Genomic DNA, 16,008 nt, shown 5'->3' on the forward strand with positions numbered 1-16,008 from the left:
GACGTATTTGTGTTGTCCTTCTGTCCATAGCAGCTTCCATAAAATGAAAAAGGAGATACTGTTGCTGGCACAAAGTGTCCATAAATTCACACTTTTTATGGTATTATTAGAAAGAAAATACATGCAACAAAATTTTAGAAGGTATATTACATGTTCCTGAAGTTTTTCATACCTGGATTCCAATGGGTAATCCACCTTTGCTAAGACCAAGTGGACAATGTGTAGCAGGAAATCCCAGCATGTTTATTATTCCAGTGTAAGCAAAATTGAAAGGTTTGATGAGAGGTTCTAAGTGGTAGGGTGCTGGAGTAGGATGTGTTGGATAAAAAAGTACTCCATTGTTTCCCAGCATATCCTGAAAGTGTGAATTTGTATAATTAGAAAAAACAATGAAATTCTATATGATGTAGTGAAAGTTATTTAGCACATTTCCTCTCACCTGGAACTCTTGGTGTAACTGATCACACAAATCACACAATTGTGCATGTTCTGGGGTACCCGGCTGCACCCCAAGTTTTTCAGTTAGGGCTGTGGCTAAAGCAATAAATGTGTGGTTAGAGAATCCAAGAAACCATTTAACTAACTCCCACCATAAAGTTATAGAACCCTGTAAAAGAGAAATTTATAAACAAATTTGAAGTTCCTACCACTTAAAATGAACTCAAACAGTAATACAAAATAACACCATTACAGAGTCGGTTATTCTAACTCTATCCACGAGTATCAGAAAACTGTTACTTTACCGGACGTACAGTTTTTGATATAAATGGTCACAGAACAGAAAGCCAACTAAAATTGCTCAGCATAGTAAAGATAGTGGGTCTAGTACAACACATGTACAATTCTACAGTCAGTTTACCAGAGATACAGCTTTTGATATAAGTTGTCACAGAATAGAGTGCCAACTAATATTGCTCAGCACAGTAAAGATAAGTGGATCTGATACAATAAATGTACAATTCTACACATGTCATATAAAAGAACTTACTCCCTAGTAACAAAGGTTTATCATAGATTGCTAGGGCAACAAAATTTTCCATAAATATTCCAAGCAGCCTGTGACAGGTGGTCTGGGCAGCTGGATTGGCAGGTTGATCCGCCACAGGAATATGATCCCTGTCATCTGGAGTTGAAAGTGGGAGTGGACCACGATGTTGTGTAGGATCAGTGGGAAACAGACCACCACATTATGGGCTTGGGGGGGGGGGGGGGGGGCAGGATCCAGGGTACGATGTCCCTCATTTCAGGACAGAATGAAAGATAAACAAAGTTTTTGTGAAGGATATGAATTAGTTGTTCCAGTTCAAGGTGATATAGGATGATTCCTGGGTGCGTGTGTGTGTGAAGATATTGCATGAAAAATCTGTTTGTGGACTAGGTTTGGGGTGTACTGCCTGACTGTGGAGGCCTTCGTAAAGCCTTCAGCATATTGGGCAAGGGAGCTCTGTTCACTGCAGATGTCGTCCACAAATGGCTACACTGTATGGGAAGAATTTATTGCTGAGGGAAGGATGGCAGCTTTCAAAAATGCAGGTGCTGTTGGTGCTTAGTGGAGTTAATGTGGACAGATATATGGATGGGGCCATCAGAGAGGAGGAGGTCAACATTGAGGAAGTTGCGAAGAGGAGGACCAGATGAAGCAGATGGGAGAAAAGATGTTGAGGTTGTTGAAAGAATATGGATAGGGTGTCCAGGTCATGAAGAAATCATCAATGAAACTGAACCAGACAAGGGGTGGGGAGTTTTGGGAGGTTAGGAAAGACTCCTTTAGAAGGCGAATAAATAGCTTGGCATAGGAAGGTGTGATGCGGGTGCTCACGGCTACATCACTGATTTGTTTGTGTACCTTCCCTTCCAAGGCAAAAGTAATTGTAGGTCAGGATAAGGTACTCAGTTGTACAAGGAATGAGGTGGTGGGTTTGGAGTCTGAAGGATGCAGGGCAGGTAGTAGTCGATAGTTTCAAGGTCATGGGCATGAAGATGTTGGTGTATAGGGAAGTGGCATTAACTGTAATTAGTAGGGATCCAGGAGATAGAGAGATCAGGATGGTGAAAAGTTAGTGAAGGAAGTGATTAGTATCTTCAGTGTGCAAGGCTAGGTTTAAGGCAGTTGGCTGGAAGTGACTGTCAACAAGAGCGGAAATTCTATCAGTGATAGCACAACAGCCAGCTATGATGGGGCATCCAGGATGCTTGGGTTTGTGTATTTTAGGGAGCATGTAGAAGGTGGGTGTGCAACATGTTGTTGGGGTTAGGAGGGAGATGGACTCAGGGGAGAGGTTCTGGGAAGTGCCTAAGGATTTCAGTGGGGATTGGAGGTTATGCTGGATTTCTGAGATGAGATCACTAAGGCAAAGCTTGTAGGTGGAAGAGTCAAACAGTTGACAGAAGCCTTCCATCAGGTAGTCTCTGCGATTCGTCATGAAAATGGTGAAGACCTTGTGTGCAGGCAAGACGATTAGGTCAAGACCTGTTTTGTGGTTGTGTGTGTCTGTCCTTTCTTCTGCTGAAAGGTTAGTGTTATCAGGAAGGGATCTAGTGAAGGTGATGATGCCTTGGAAGTAAGGAATTCCTGGAAGGCGACCAAGGAGTGGTTAGGTGGTATAAAATGGGACTCAGGATTTTGGTGGCAAGATTAACAACAGGGTTTTGGGTTTGCTTGGGTTCTGGGTTTTGGGGGTTGTTGGGAGGGAGTTTTGGAGGATTTAGTAAATCGAAAAGGTCAGCTAGGCAGGGTCTGCGTGCTATGAGGGGTTCGCTGTGAGTAGGATAAATGTTGATGGGCAGTGGTGCCTCAAAGTGGGTGCAGGCTGTCAACAGGTCAGAGGGTTTATGGAGGTGATTTCTGGAATGTTTGTATACGTATTGGAATGCAAGGGTTTCTATTTTGAATATGGTGTGTGTGTGTGTGTGTGTGTGTGTGTGTGTGTGTGTGTGTGTGTGTGTGTGTGTGTAGTAAGGATTGCACAGTAGTAGTACCTTGCTAAGGGAATAGAGGTGGTTCTGGGATTGCTGTGTCAAGGAGAGATGTTTCCGCAGTTCCAGGTTTACGAGGGAGAGAGACTGGCAGAACCCGACAAGGTGAAAGTTATTGTGAAAGGATGGGTGGGATCCACAGAAGGAATTTTTATGGTTAAGCTGTTGGGATGGCATGAAGAGGGGGAGGGAGGGGGGTATTCCATGTTCTAGACAACTTTAAAGGAACAGGATGTGGGAATGGGTTTTAGCCAGCGAAAGGGATACTTCTCTGAATTCATGCAAAAAAATGGAGCAATTGGCCATTAGGGTACAGGTGATTTTAGGAAATGGGAAATGATGCAGAAAATAGCAAGTGAAAGCATTAGGTAGTTATAAGGGGAACCAGATAATATAGCATGAGTTCAAGGAGTGAAAAGGACAAAAGAAATCATGCTGGGAGCAACGGGACAGTTTTGTGGCATGAGATCCCTTCTTGAGATCACTAACTTTCCAGCAGAAGAATGACAGCCATACACAACAGGAAAACAGATCTTGTCCTAATCATTCTCCCCGCAAACAAAGATCCACCACTGTCATGATGAGTCGCAGTAACTACCTGACAGAAGGCCTCCACCAACTGTCTGATTCCGCCACCTACAAGCTTCATCAGAGCAATTTCATCCCAGAAGTCCAACATAACCTCCCTACTGATCTCCATAGGCCCTTCCCAGAACCTCCTTCCTGAGACCATCTCCTTCCTCACCCCAACAATATCCCACACACTCACCTCCTACATGGTCCCTAAAATCCACAAACCCAACAATCTTGGACGCTCCATTGCCCCAAAACTAGCTTCGCACATCGAAGACACTAACTACTAACTTCACTAACTTTCTACCATAATCCCTTCACTTCCTGTATTCCCACTGATCACTGCTGATGTCACTTCCCTAAACACCGATATCCCTAATGCCCATGGCCTTGCTGCTATTGAACACTACATCCTTCAGACTCCAAACCCTCCACCTCGTTACTTACACCTTACCAACTATATCCTGACCCACAACTACTACTCCTTTGAATGTACAAAAACAAATCTGTGGCGCAACCATGAGCACCCACATGGCACCTTCCAATGCCTATTTGTCTATGGGTCATCTAGTTGAAACCTTGCTAACCTTCCAAAACTCCCACTCCCTTATCTGCTTCAGGTTCATTGATGATGTCTTCACGATCTGGAGTTTGAGACAAGCCACCCTACCCAAATTTCTTCTCAACCTCAACACTTTCTGTCCCATCCACTTCACCTGGCCCTTCTCTGTCCAAAGGGCCAACTTCCTTGACAAAGACCTCCACCTCTCAGATGGCTTCATCCCTACCTCCATCCACATTAAACCCAATGACCACCAATAGCACCTGCATTTTGGCACTTTTCGCACTAAAAAATCTCTCCCAAAGAACCTAGCCACCTGTGGAAAATGTACCTGCAGAGAGAGGAAATACCTTGTCCAGTACGCTGACGGTCTCATGGATGCTTTCACATACAGGCAATACCACTCAAACTTAGCTCACAAAAGACTTCCTGTGTCATATCCTCAAATGCCCCCAGGATAACCTACAAAGGACTGCTCTGCTCATCACCCTATATCACCCTGGACTAAAACAACTGAATCATACCTTTCACCAAAAGATCCTTCTCATTCCTCGTAAGGTGGTGATCCATTGCCCAACCAACACAACATCCTGGTTCATCCCTGTACCATTCCCACTCCCAACCCCAGGATACAGGGATCATATCCTGTGGTAGACTAAGGTGTAAGACCTGCCCCGTCCAGCCAACCAGCATCTCCTCCTCCTCCTCCTCCTCCTCCCGTCCCGTCACAGTCTTATATCCTACCCTATCAGAGGCCAGACCACCTGTGGAAGAAGCCAAATCATATACCAACTCTGCAGAAAATACTGCACATCATTTTATGTCGACACAACTACCACCCAACTGTTTAGCAGGATGAACAGTGACCATCAAATTGTTGCCAAGATCAGAGTTGACCACCCGGGGGCACAACATCCAAATGAGTACAACATGCTCAGTTTCAATAGCTGCTTCATAATGTGTGGCATTTGGGTCCTTCCCACCACCACCAGCATCTATGTACTGCACATATGGGAGTTACCCTTAAAACACATCCTCCACCCTGGCCTCAATCTCAGCTAATCCACTTTCTCTCTGCATTATCCATGCATCAGTGACCTCTTCCTCTGTACTGTCAACCCTCCCAATTCATGCCAGTACATTGCCTTCACTGTGTGCTGCTCCCCACTGGTCCTTACAATCATGCATTATGTGGCTAGCCAATATATCTGCCACCGCTCCCACATTCCTGGGCAGCAAATCAACTGCTTCTCTCTGAACCACCAGCCACCCACACCCTAGTCTGTCTCTTGGCCAAACACTATCCCCACCACAACCAGTCCAAATACAAACTGGCACTGCATTGTTAGTCCGGCTGGCACCATCTAGGAGCTTAGGAAGGTGCAGGTGTGTGTGTGTGTGTGTGTGTGTGTGTGTGTGTGTGTGTGTGTGTGTGTGTTTTACTCATGCTTGTCAAAGGATAACATTGAAAGCTAGAGTTTTCTTCCATTTGTGTGTGCCTATCTACAATTCAATGCTTCTGCTTTTCGGTGAGTGGTCTTCTTTAATCCTAAAGTATTCACATTCCACAAGAACTTTCTCGCAACAGAAACATCTTTAATCTACATCTGAAAACACTTCTGCTGTCTGGCTAAAATATGGTTCAAATGGCTCTGAGCACTATGGGACTCAACAGTTGAGATCATCAGTCCCCTAGAACTTACAACTACTTAAACCTAACTAACCTAAGGACATCACACACATCCATGCCTGACACAGGATTCGAACCTGCAACCGTAGTGGTCTCGCAGTTCCAGACTGAAGCGCCTAGAACCGCTAGGCCACTCTGGCCGGCCTGCTGTCTGGCAAACATTTTGTTTGAAAGGGCATATTTTACCCCTGCTGTGTGAAAGTTAAATAAATTTAACAATAATGCATATCAGTTTTCTTTCTAGTGTTGTACTTCTGAATATCTTTGTTACTCTCACACTTGGGTGGACTGTTGATAATAAATTTCATAACTGAATAAATTTTTTGTGAGGCTGTAGTTAAGCACACAAGATGTACATGTGTGAATCTCGCACTTAATTCTAATTACTTTCCTCTGCTCAATGAACAATTCTTGCCTCAGTCAGGAGTTACCCAGAATATTATCATGCAAGACAACAGTGAATGAAAACATGCAAACTCACTAATCTGTGTTCCCAACATTGACAACTATTCTTATGGCAAAAGTAGCCAAATCTAAGTGTTTTAGCACAGCTACAAGATGATCTTTCCTGCTCAAGAACTTTTATCTTTCTGCCCTGTTTGTTATTTATCGTTGGTGTTCAATGATCTGCATACACACACACACACACACACACACACACACACACACACACACACACACATATTCATTCATTCACTCTCTCTCTCTCTCTCTCTCTCTCTCTCTGCAAGCCACCATATGGTGCATGGCATTATGGCATTGGTCCTGTTCCCCTTACAAATGGAGTGAGAGAAAAAAAAAGACTGTTTACACTCCATACCAATCCTAATCCATCTTGTTTTTACAATCCTTGTGCGAAATGTACATTAGCAGCAGTAAAATCATTTTACTGTCAACTGCAAATACCAATTCTCTAAATATTCTCAAAAGTGTTTCTTGAAAAGAACATTATCTTTCCTCCAGGGACTCCCATCTGAGTCACAAACCATCTCTGTAACACTCATGTGTTGATCAAACCCACTGGTAAAAAAATCTGGCAGCCTGCTCCTGAAGTGCTTCTTAATCTCAAGAACGGGTAGCACTAGTGCTCTATATGCAGTGTCCTTTGTAGATAAGTTACACTACCCTACAATTTTCTCAATAAACCTAAGTTGACCATTTGCTTCCCTACCACCGACTTTGTATGCCGATTCCATTCCACACCACTGTGCAATGTTATGCCCTGATACTTAATTGATGTGACTGTGTCAAGCTGCACTCCACTAATACCATATTTCAACATAACATGATTATTTTTCCTATTCATCATTATTAACTTACATTTTTCTACATCCAAAGCAAGCTGCCATTCATTATACCAAATAGAAATTCTGGGTCATTCTATACCTCTCTAAAGTCACTCAACGATAACACTTTCCCATACATTGCAGTGTCATCAGCAAACAGTTACTTAATAATTCTTCAAGCCACTCACATATCTGGGGACCCACTGCGTATGCTTGAACGTTTGTTAAGAGTCTGCTGTGGGACAGCGTGTCAAATGCTTTCTGAAAATCTAGGAAAACCTGGAATTTGCATGTTGCCCTTCATCAGTGGTTCACAGGACATCATGTGTCAAATGGACAAGCTGACTTCTGCCCAAGTGATGCTCTCTAAATCGGTAATGAATTGTGGAAAGAAACTTTTCTGTCTCAAGAAAATTTATTATACTTGAACTCAGAATACGCTCAAGAATTCTGAAGCAAACCAGTGTTAAGGGTACTGGTCTGTAATTTTGTGGGTCTGTTCTTTTGACCTCCTTATATACACGAGTCACTTGCGCTTTTTCAAATCGCTTAGGACTTGACACAGGGCAAGAGAATCTCTGTAAAAGAAAACTGGGATTCTATCCTGACTTGGTGAATTTCACGTTATCAACTCTTTCGGTTGCATCTCAAAGCCTGGATACCTATTTCTATGTCTTCCATATGGGAGCCTGTGCAATAGTCAAATGACGATATGTCTGTACGAGTCTTATGCTTGAATTATTCTTTAAATGCGAAATTTAAAGTTTCAGCTTTCCTTTCGCTGTCTTCTATTGCCACACCACACTGGTAGACAACTGATTAAATACAAAATCTCTGCTTCCTGAGCCTTTTTTTAAATTTTGTTATTAAACATCGGTGGGCCCTTACTGTCCTTAATCTCCTTACTTGGCACATATTTCTCTACAGCATGACTTACAATCAGTTTAAACTTTACCCATAATTCCTCTAAGTCCGTCATTCTAGAACTAAATTATGGCCACTCATTTCTACTCAAAATATCAAAAAATTATTATCTGCCCCTTTCAGCATAAAAACTCTCCTAGACTTCTTGATGGTTTTATTAACTTGGCACTGTGATATCATAATGATCATTAATCCCTGTCTCTATACTGATACTGTCAATAACCTCTTTGTAGTTTTTAACTGCATGTGGATTGTAGAGTTAGTTGGTCAGGACAGTTTTTGGAAAATATGTTCAGAACTACTTCACAAGACTGTCCATACCACCTGCAATGAACCTATAGATATTTAAGTTTCTACTCGGTATGTTGAAGTCACTTCCAAGTAATGTTGCATCATTGGCATACTTTCACACTACTAGGCGTACACTTTCTTTGAGTGACTGCACAACTGTTACGTGAAATAGGGCGGCTGGTACAAACATTCGATGATTAACTTGAGTTCACTTAGGCCAATTACTTATGTCCAGATAACTTTGCAGTCAAGACTCAATTTCAACCTGGATGGATTATTGGTGGGGACATTAGCCACAATTTGAAGATGACTGCACATTGCATCCATGATAGCCGCTGCCTGGATGAGGCCTCCTGGCAGACATACTGAGCAAAACATTAGATTTCTTTCCAGCCCAGGACCGCTTCTTTCCCTGATGTGCCCAATACTGGAGCTCTTGGTAACTAGTAAACACTGGGGTGAAAGTGTGCGGTTAGACAGACAGTGCCCCCATTAGCTCTCCACCTGTGACACAAACAGGTTAATTGGAGGTGGCATATTCCTGAGAGTACAAAAGTGATGAGCTGCATTTTTACAAAATTTGAAGCTGGCCCACTTGTGCAAAACCAGTCAGTAACTTCCACATAAACATCATTTACTATTTTCTCTGTTCATGCTTCTTTGCTTGGCTTCATAATAATGGTTGTACAATAAAGAACGGCAGTGTGCTATTGTTCAAATCATGAGACTCTCATTGTAATTCCTCCCCACAAAGATTAGTGGCATCCCTCAAAGAGCCTAGGGTGACTTCCTGCACCCTGTCTCATAAATACAAACTAAACCGAGCATGTGCTGAACTGTGTATTCCACATAAACTTAACTTTTCTAACCAAGTATAATGACTGACATACGTCAATAAGCCAAAGAATGGTGATATTTTACCCTATAAATATTTTATTGTGTGTTCATTAACTGTGTAGACAGCTGCCTCAGTAGAATGACCCTTACAAAATCGAAACTGTGATTCGCTAAATATCCCATTATTACATGTGTGGGTGACAGCTGCTGAGTACATTACCTTACAAACATTTTTGAAAATCATGTATGGAGTGACAGCATTAGGGCAGCAGTTACTGATATCTATGGAGTCACCCTGGATGTAGAGAGGCCTAACCATATAATATTTACTATGTTTGTGAATCACTCAGAATTAATTATGCATCACACAAATGACTATGAACATTACATATTATAAGGCCACAACTATTTAAAGTCTTATTATTGGCAATATTATCTAATTTTACTTTTTAAAGTCATGACGGCCTTTGTTATTTCAGATGGGAATGTGACATGAATTTTTATTTCGCTAAATGTACTCTATAACACTTCTTCAGTGTACAGTTTACTGCATCTTCTGAACTATTTGCACCAATTTTTTCATCTATTTTTAAAAAGTAATTATTAAAAAGTCTATTTAAAAACAAAGATGATGTGACACCATATGAAATTTCACCATCACTCAGTGATGGGGACCAGTACACCATAACAATCACAAGTATTACATTTCCCAATATTAACTCACAAGCACATGTTTCTATATCCTGATCTACGCAGGTTTTACTCACTTCTACATTCTAACATTTATATTCCTTTTATATGACAGCTCCTTATCACTGTGATAACACATCCAAAAGACAATAGACAAAGGCATCCAAACTTGTTGCTTAACTTCTAAAATGTTTCTGATTCAGTTCCACGCTGTTGCCTCAATAACAAATTTTAAAACGAAGTTTCAGTTTGCAATGGAGTGCGTGCTGAATTGAAACTTTGTGGCAGATTAAAACTGTGTGCCTGATAGACTCGAGTCTGGGGCTTTTGCCTTTCAAGGGTAAATTCTCTACTGCCTGAGCTATCCCAGCACGACCCATGACCTGCCCTCACAGTATTATTTTTGCCTTTACTTCAGCCAGTACCTCTTCTCCTACCTTCCAAACTTCACAGAAGTTCTCCCGCATACCTTGTACAATGCAAATCAGTGCACACTCTGCTGCAATGTGAAAATTCGTTCTGCGAACAATCCCCTAGACTGTCGTTAGTCTATTTCTCCACAATATCCTTTCTTTCAAAAATGCTGGTTCCACAAAGTTTACAGGAGAACTACTGTGAAATCTGGAAGATAAGAGAGGAGGTTCTGGAAGAAATCACACTGTGAGGGCAGGTTGTGAGTCACGTTTGGCTAACTTAGTCGGTAGAGCATTTTCTTGTGAAACCCAAAGGTCTCAAGTTAAAGTCTGGTCCAGCACACAGTTTTAATCTGCCAGAAGTTTCAACATAATTCAAGCTTACTGAGTGTCACACTAGATGCAACACTGTATTCAAGACTTCTTAGGAGACAGAATACAATGTTCTTAAACAGATTAAATCATTGCATGTAGAAGTAACTTCGGGCATACCCCAAAGGAATGTTACAAGACAGTTACTGTTCATGACAATGATAAATCACGGGTGAAAGCTCAGTGGGCTATTCACGGATGATGCTGTTGTACATACAAGTTGCAACACCAGAATATTTTAGCAAAATATGGAAATACATGTTGAGGTTTGACAGTAAAGGAACTGTCAGTTGACCCTAAACATAAATACATGTAACATATTGCACATAAATTGGTGGAAAAACCCCTGTAGATCAATCACCAAAAACTGTAACAACTATAATTTATCTAGGAGTATGTATATGGGCAAAATTAATCATTAAAACTAACAGATTTCAGACAGATGCACCGGACAAATCCAAAAGAAACGACATTTACTCATGAAAGAGGTAGCTGACAAAACCCGTGGCCAATTCATAAATACTGCTCATCAATCTCCTTACAAAATAAGATTAACAGAGTACATAGAGAAGATCCCAAAGAAGTATGGGACTTTTGTCAAAGATTCACTTAGTAAACATGAGATCATCTGATTTGCTCATCAAACTCCAGTGATAAGATACTACAAGAGTGTTATTGTGCATTACAGTGAGGTTAACTGTTAAAATTCTTAGTGTGTACATTCCAAGAAGAGCCAGGAAACTTACTATTTCTCCCCTGCCCATCTTATGATACAGCCATGATAGGAAATCAGAGAAATTTGAGTTCTTGCAGGGGTTTACTGCCTGTCATATTCTTCCCACACACAATTTGTGAATGGAATATGAAAAGGGGAGGATGAGAAAAGGTGAACATGGTGGTGGGGATTTGCAATGCCAAAACTCTGTCGGCAATACATGAAGATGGCTTATGAAGCACAGATATAGGAGAAATCCACTTCTCCTCAAAAGTGGAAGCAGGGAATTATTTAATGTGATGGCAGAGTTTTAGGCACTTAATATACTTTCAATGGTCAGAATATCAGAGAGTGTATTGAAAATTTGAGAAAAGCAAGAAATAGTTTTCAAGATGCAAACATCCTCCTTCAGCCACAGCATAGACAGGTACGAGGGAAAGTCAATTATTATCTGCAAAGTAGTTATAAAATGTTATTCTAATCAAATAGGAAACTTACAAGAACATCATTTTTCGACATAGTCTTCTTGCATTTCAACGCACTTGGTCGATCGTCGTACAAGCTTCCTAGTGCCCACATAAAAGAAGGTTCTCAGTTGAGCTGCAAGCCAGGAATGCACTGCTTCTTTCACTACTTCGTCCGAAGCAAATCAACGGCCCCTTAATGCCTGTTTGAGTGGACCAAATAAGTGATAGTCAGAAGGGGCAAGATCGGGACTATATGGAGGGTGATCCAGTACTTCAAATCTGACTTTCTGGAGCATTTCAGCAGTGTAGGCAGCAGTATGTGGACGGGCATTGTCATGCAACAACACAGCAATCCTCAGTGTTTGCTTCGAATTGCAGGCTTTAGCCTGGCAGTAAGCATCTCACTGTAACATACACTGTTATTGCTGTGCCCCTTTCCCCATAATGTTCCAGTACTGGACCTTGTACGTCCCAAAAAGCCGTAAGCATCCATTTTCCTGTGGATGGATGGGTCTTGAACTTTTTCTTGCATGGCGAATTTGGATGTTTCCATTCCATAATCTGCCGTTTACTCTCCGGCTCGTAATGGTGGATCCATGTTTTGTCACCAGTAATGATCCTGTCTAAGAAATTGTCCCCTTCATTACCATAGCGATCCAAATGTTTTGTGCAGATGTCCAAGAGCATTTGTTTATGCAACCGTGTGAGTTGTTTTGGGACCCATCTTGCACAAACTTTATGAAACCCAAGTCTGTTGTGGATGATTTTGTAGGCAGAACTGTGACTAATTTGCAGACAAAGCACCACTTTGTCAATAGTTAATCGTCTAAGAGAATCATTTCACATGAACGCTCAATCTCCCGAGGAGATCACGAACGTAAAATTAGAGAGATTAGAGCGTGCACGGAGGCTTTCAGACAGTTGTTCTTCCCGCGAACCGTACGCGACTGGAACAGGAAAGGGAGGTAATGACAGTGGCACGTAAAGTGCCCTCCGCCACACACCGTTGGATGGCTTGCGGAGTATAAATGTAGATGTAGATGTAGATGTAGATTTGTGGCGGTAAACTGTCGTCTAGCTCCTTCATCATGCGTAACACTTGTGCAACCATTTTGGAATTTTTCAATCCATTCGTAGACACTCCGTTGTGGCAAAACACTGTTCCTGTACTGTACCGAAAGTCTTCGATGAATTTCGGCCCCTAATACGCCTTCCAACCACAAAAAATGGATCACTGAACATTGCTCTTCTTTGGGGCAAATAGAAAGCAGAGCAGTGAAACTAACCTAGAAGCTTGAAAATTGCAAAGATATAACAACAAATAAACAAATCATGCGTCATCAATGTAAAACGACAGTACTACCAAAATAAACAAAAATATAACTAAATTGTGGATAATAATTGACTTACCCTTGTATAAGTCATCGGGATGAAACTAAATTTTGTCCAGTGCTGAGGAAACTGGATAAGAACATTTATAACAACGTTAGCTTCCATATTCACAGATAGGTATTTTGTATGGACTTAGCTTGGGCTTTTATAGCTTACACGACAGTAGTTTGCAGTATATGCATGATATTTCATTAGCACTTATTAACAATAGGGATGTAATTCTCCTCACTGCAAATTCTGGTCTATACTTTTTGCAGTGGCTGTAAGAAGGCACCTGTAACATCTCCGATCCCAAATACCGTCTTCAGAAAGTGGAATACAAAATTCCTACCAAAATCTTCCACAGTACAATCCACACTGTGATCAAAAAGATTTACAAATTAAGAAGTGATATTCTGAATGATATATGACATTTGCCATGTGTTTGAAGAACTTTCAAATACCTTATAATCATTGATATGATGATGGTAAAATAGGATCATTAACAAATGAGCAACATAGAAAAGCAGCAACACAATTTTGTGACAGCAGTTATCAAGTGATATTAAGGTAATACCAAAAAGTGCCGAAATTCAGTTGTTTCCACATGACATCCATGCAAATCTACATCTAATGTCCTTAAGAGTTAATGGTGAGGCCATAGTCCTGAAATATGTATCCAATTTAGTGTTAAATAAGTTATGATTAAATTCTGAGTTATTTTTTGAGGTATGAATAGTCTGTCTGCAAAAACAGCCATTATTCAGCTTTTTTTTTTTTTTTTTTTTTTCCAATTTAGTAGTAGACACTGCAAGTCAAGTGCTACTGACTTGGATGGTCATACCTAACACAATGTATTAACAAAGTCTTAACTATAGTTGTTCCATACTGCACTAAAGTGGATGAAATTAGTATGCATTCTGATCTGAAAAAAAGCAAGTGAGGATCTTTATTTTCAACTAGCAAGGAAATAATACTAGTGATATTTCCAGATGGAATCATGGAAGATGATCTGAATTATTCTAAGCAGATATGACAACAGATTTTTTCCTTCCACTCCAGTGTGTATCTGTGCACCATCTCCAAAGATCAAAGATGAGTTATTCATTTTCCATTCTAATGCAGACCTGCATTTCATTAACCTGTCGACCAAGTACAAGTCAGAGATATTATCTCACTTGCCAGTTACGAGTCCAGATTCTGAACTGTTTTCAAAGTTGAATGAGGATCTGTCTGGGTGATGTGCTACCTTCCTGACAGAGGCTTCTTGAGTAGTCACCAGATACACCAAGTGATTAAACAAAAAGTCTGCAGATCTTCCAAGATGTTGGATCAAGGTTACTGAGATACAGAGGAAATGGGTTACTGAGATGCAGAGGGAATAAATGAAGGACTTTATGGAGTAATTTATCCAAAAGCAAAAGAAACTAGCATATTAAGATTACTTTTGAAACAAAAATAAAAATCAGCATTAACTAGTAATGACAAACATATTCAGTTTCGAGAACATTTTCATAGTTATATGTACACTCATGGGATTTCATTTAATGGATCATAAATAAGAAGCTCGATACTCATGCTTCTAGCATTAAAATGATGATTTTACTATCAATACATTAACTTGAGGTGCAGTAACAATCAACAACATGCACTGCCATGACAGCTTTGTCAAAATGATAAGCAGCCCCTATGACGATAACTACTGTAAATTAAACTGATATAGAAAACTATATTTCCACTTGGTGCAATATCACATATTCTACATTAAGAGAAAGGAAATTCTAGGATGTCATCTTCCTGTTTAATTATGTGCTTCGTGGCATGACATGTGTGAACACACACACACACACACACACACACACACCACACACACACACACACACACACACACACGCGCGCACGCGCACACACACACACACACACTTGCAAGCATGCACAGCTTGAAAACTTTGAGAGATTATCTGATCCTTGTACCTGCAGTTAAGCAGTAATCTATCATCTTATTGTCTAAACCATAAATTAAGATAAAGAATGGGAATTGATATCAAAACCACTATATAAAAAATTGTCACAGTTCTGTTAGGTTTCCAGAGACTACACGATGCAACACAAAAATAAAAGTCTCAATATTTTCATTAACATAATTTTTCAGTATACTGTCAAAATTAGTACACAGTAAACCCGGCTTAGTGGGGCCGAAATGACCATTTGACATTCAGATTTAGGTTTTTCATTGCCTTCTGTATCAGTTAAATTTAAGCACCTGTTTTCTTCTCCAGCCTTCTGGTACCTGACTTTGTGCTTCACATCTTATAACCTCATTGTTGATGGAGTGTTAAACCTTTACCTTCCTTCCAATAACCCTGTAGTCAACAAAAACAGCAGTGTTCAAATGCCAACATAAACATAATTCCTATCACGTCAACTCTGCGCTTTCTTACTCACCAAGAATAAGATAATTTGTTCAAAGCAAAAATTAAAATCATTGACTACATTTCAAAGCAGTCAGAATGTCATATACAAATTCTCAGCAGTTATTATTCCAACAGTTAAATTAAATACAAGTACTGAGCATGTCAATCAACCTATTACTTTGGTATATCCTCCATAACAAAATACTTCACCCTAAAGCCCTAGTAACTGTTAAATTATACAGAGAAAAATGTCATTGCAAGCTGAGCTTAAGAATATTCCAACACATGAAAGCCAAGTCCACAGGTAAGCAAAAAATAATACAAATCTGTACATACACTCTGGATTACTTCCGCTATAAACTGTAAATGTCATACAAACCCTTTATTTGTAGCACCTTATCATGTGCTTGTGCCATGTGGAATTGCT

At 40.4% G+C, this 16,008-nt stretch overlaps 1 protein-coding gene across 2 annotated transcripts in view; it reads right to left on the minus strand.

Moving 5' to 3' along the window:
- LOC126457171 (fatty-acid amide hydrolase 2-A) overlaps positions 1-16,008 on the minus strand; it is a 174,598-nt gene that overhangs the window by 37,391 nt on the left and 121,199 nt on the right. For both annotated transcript variants that reach the window (XR_007585437.1, XM_050093254.1), the window contains exons 9-10: positions 440-607; positions 173-355 (exon numbers count right to left, since the gene is read on the minus strand). Coding sequence is in view for 1 of the 2 variants with exons in the window: in XM_050093254.1 (XP_049949211.1) it covers positions 173-355; positions 440-607 (351 nt within the window). In the remaining variant the exon portion in view is untranslated. The remainder of the gene's footprint in view (positions 1-172; positions 356-439; positions 608-16,008) is intronic.

This window comes from Schistocerca serialis, chromosome 2 (assembly GCF_023864345.2).
Source record: "Schistocerca serialis cubense isolate TAMUIC-IGC-003099 chromosome 2, iqSchSeri2.2, whole genome shotgun sequence".
NCBI lineage: Eukaryota > Metazoa > Arthropoda > Insecta > Orthoptera > Acrididae > Schistocerca > Schistocerca serialis.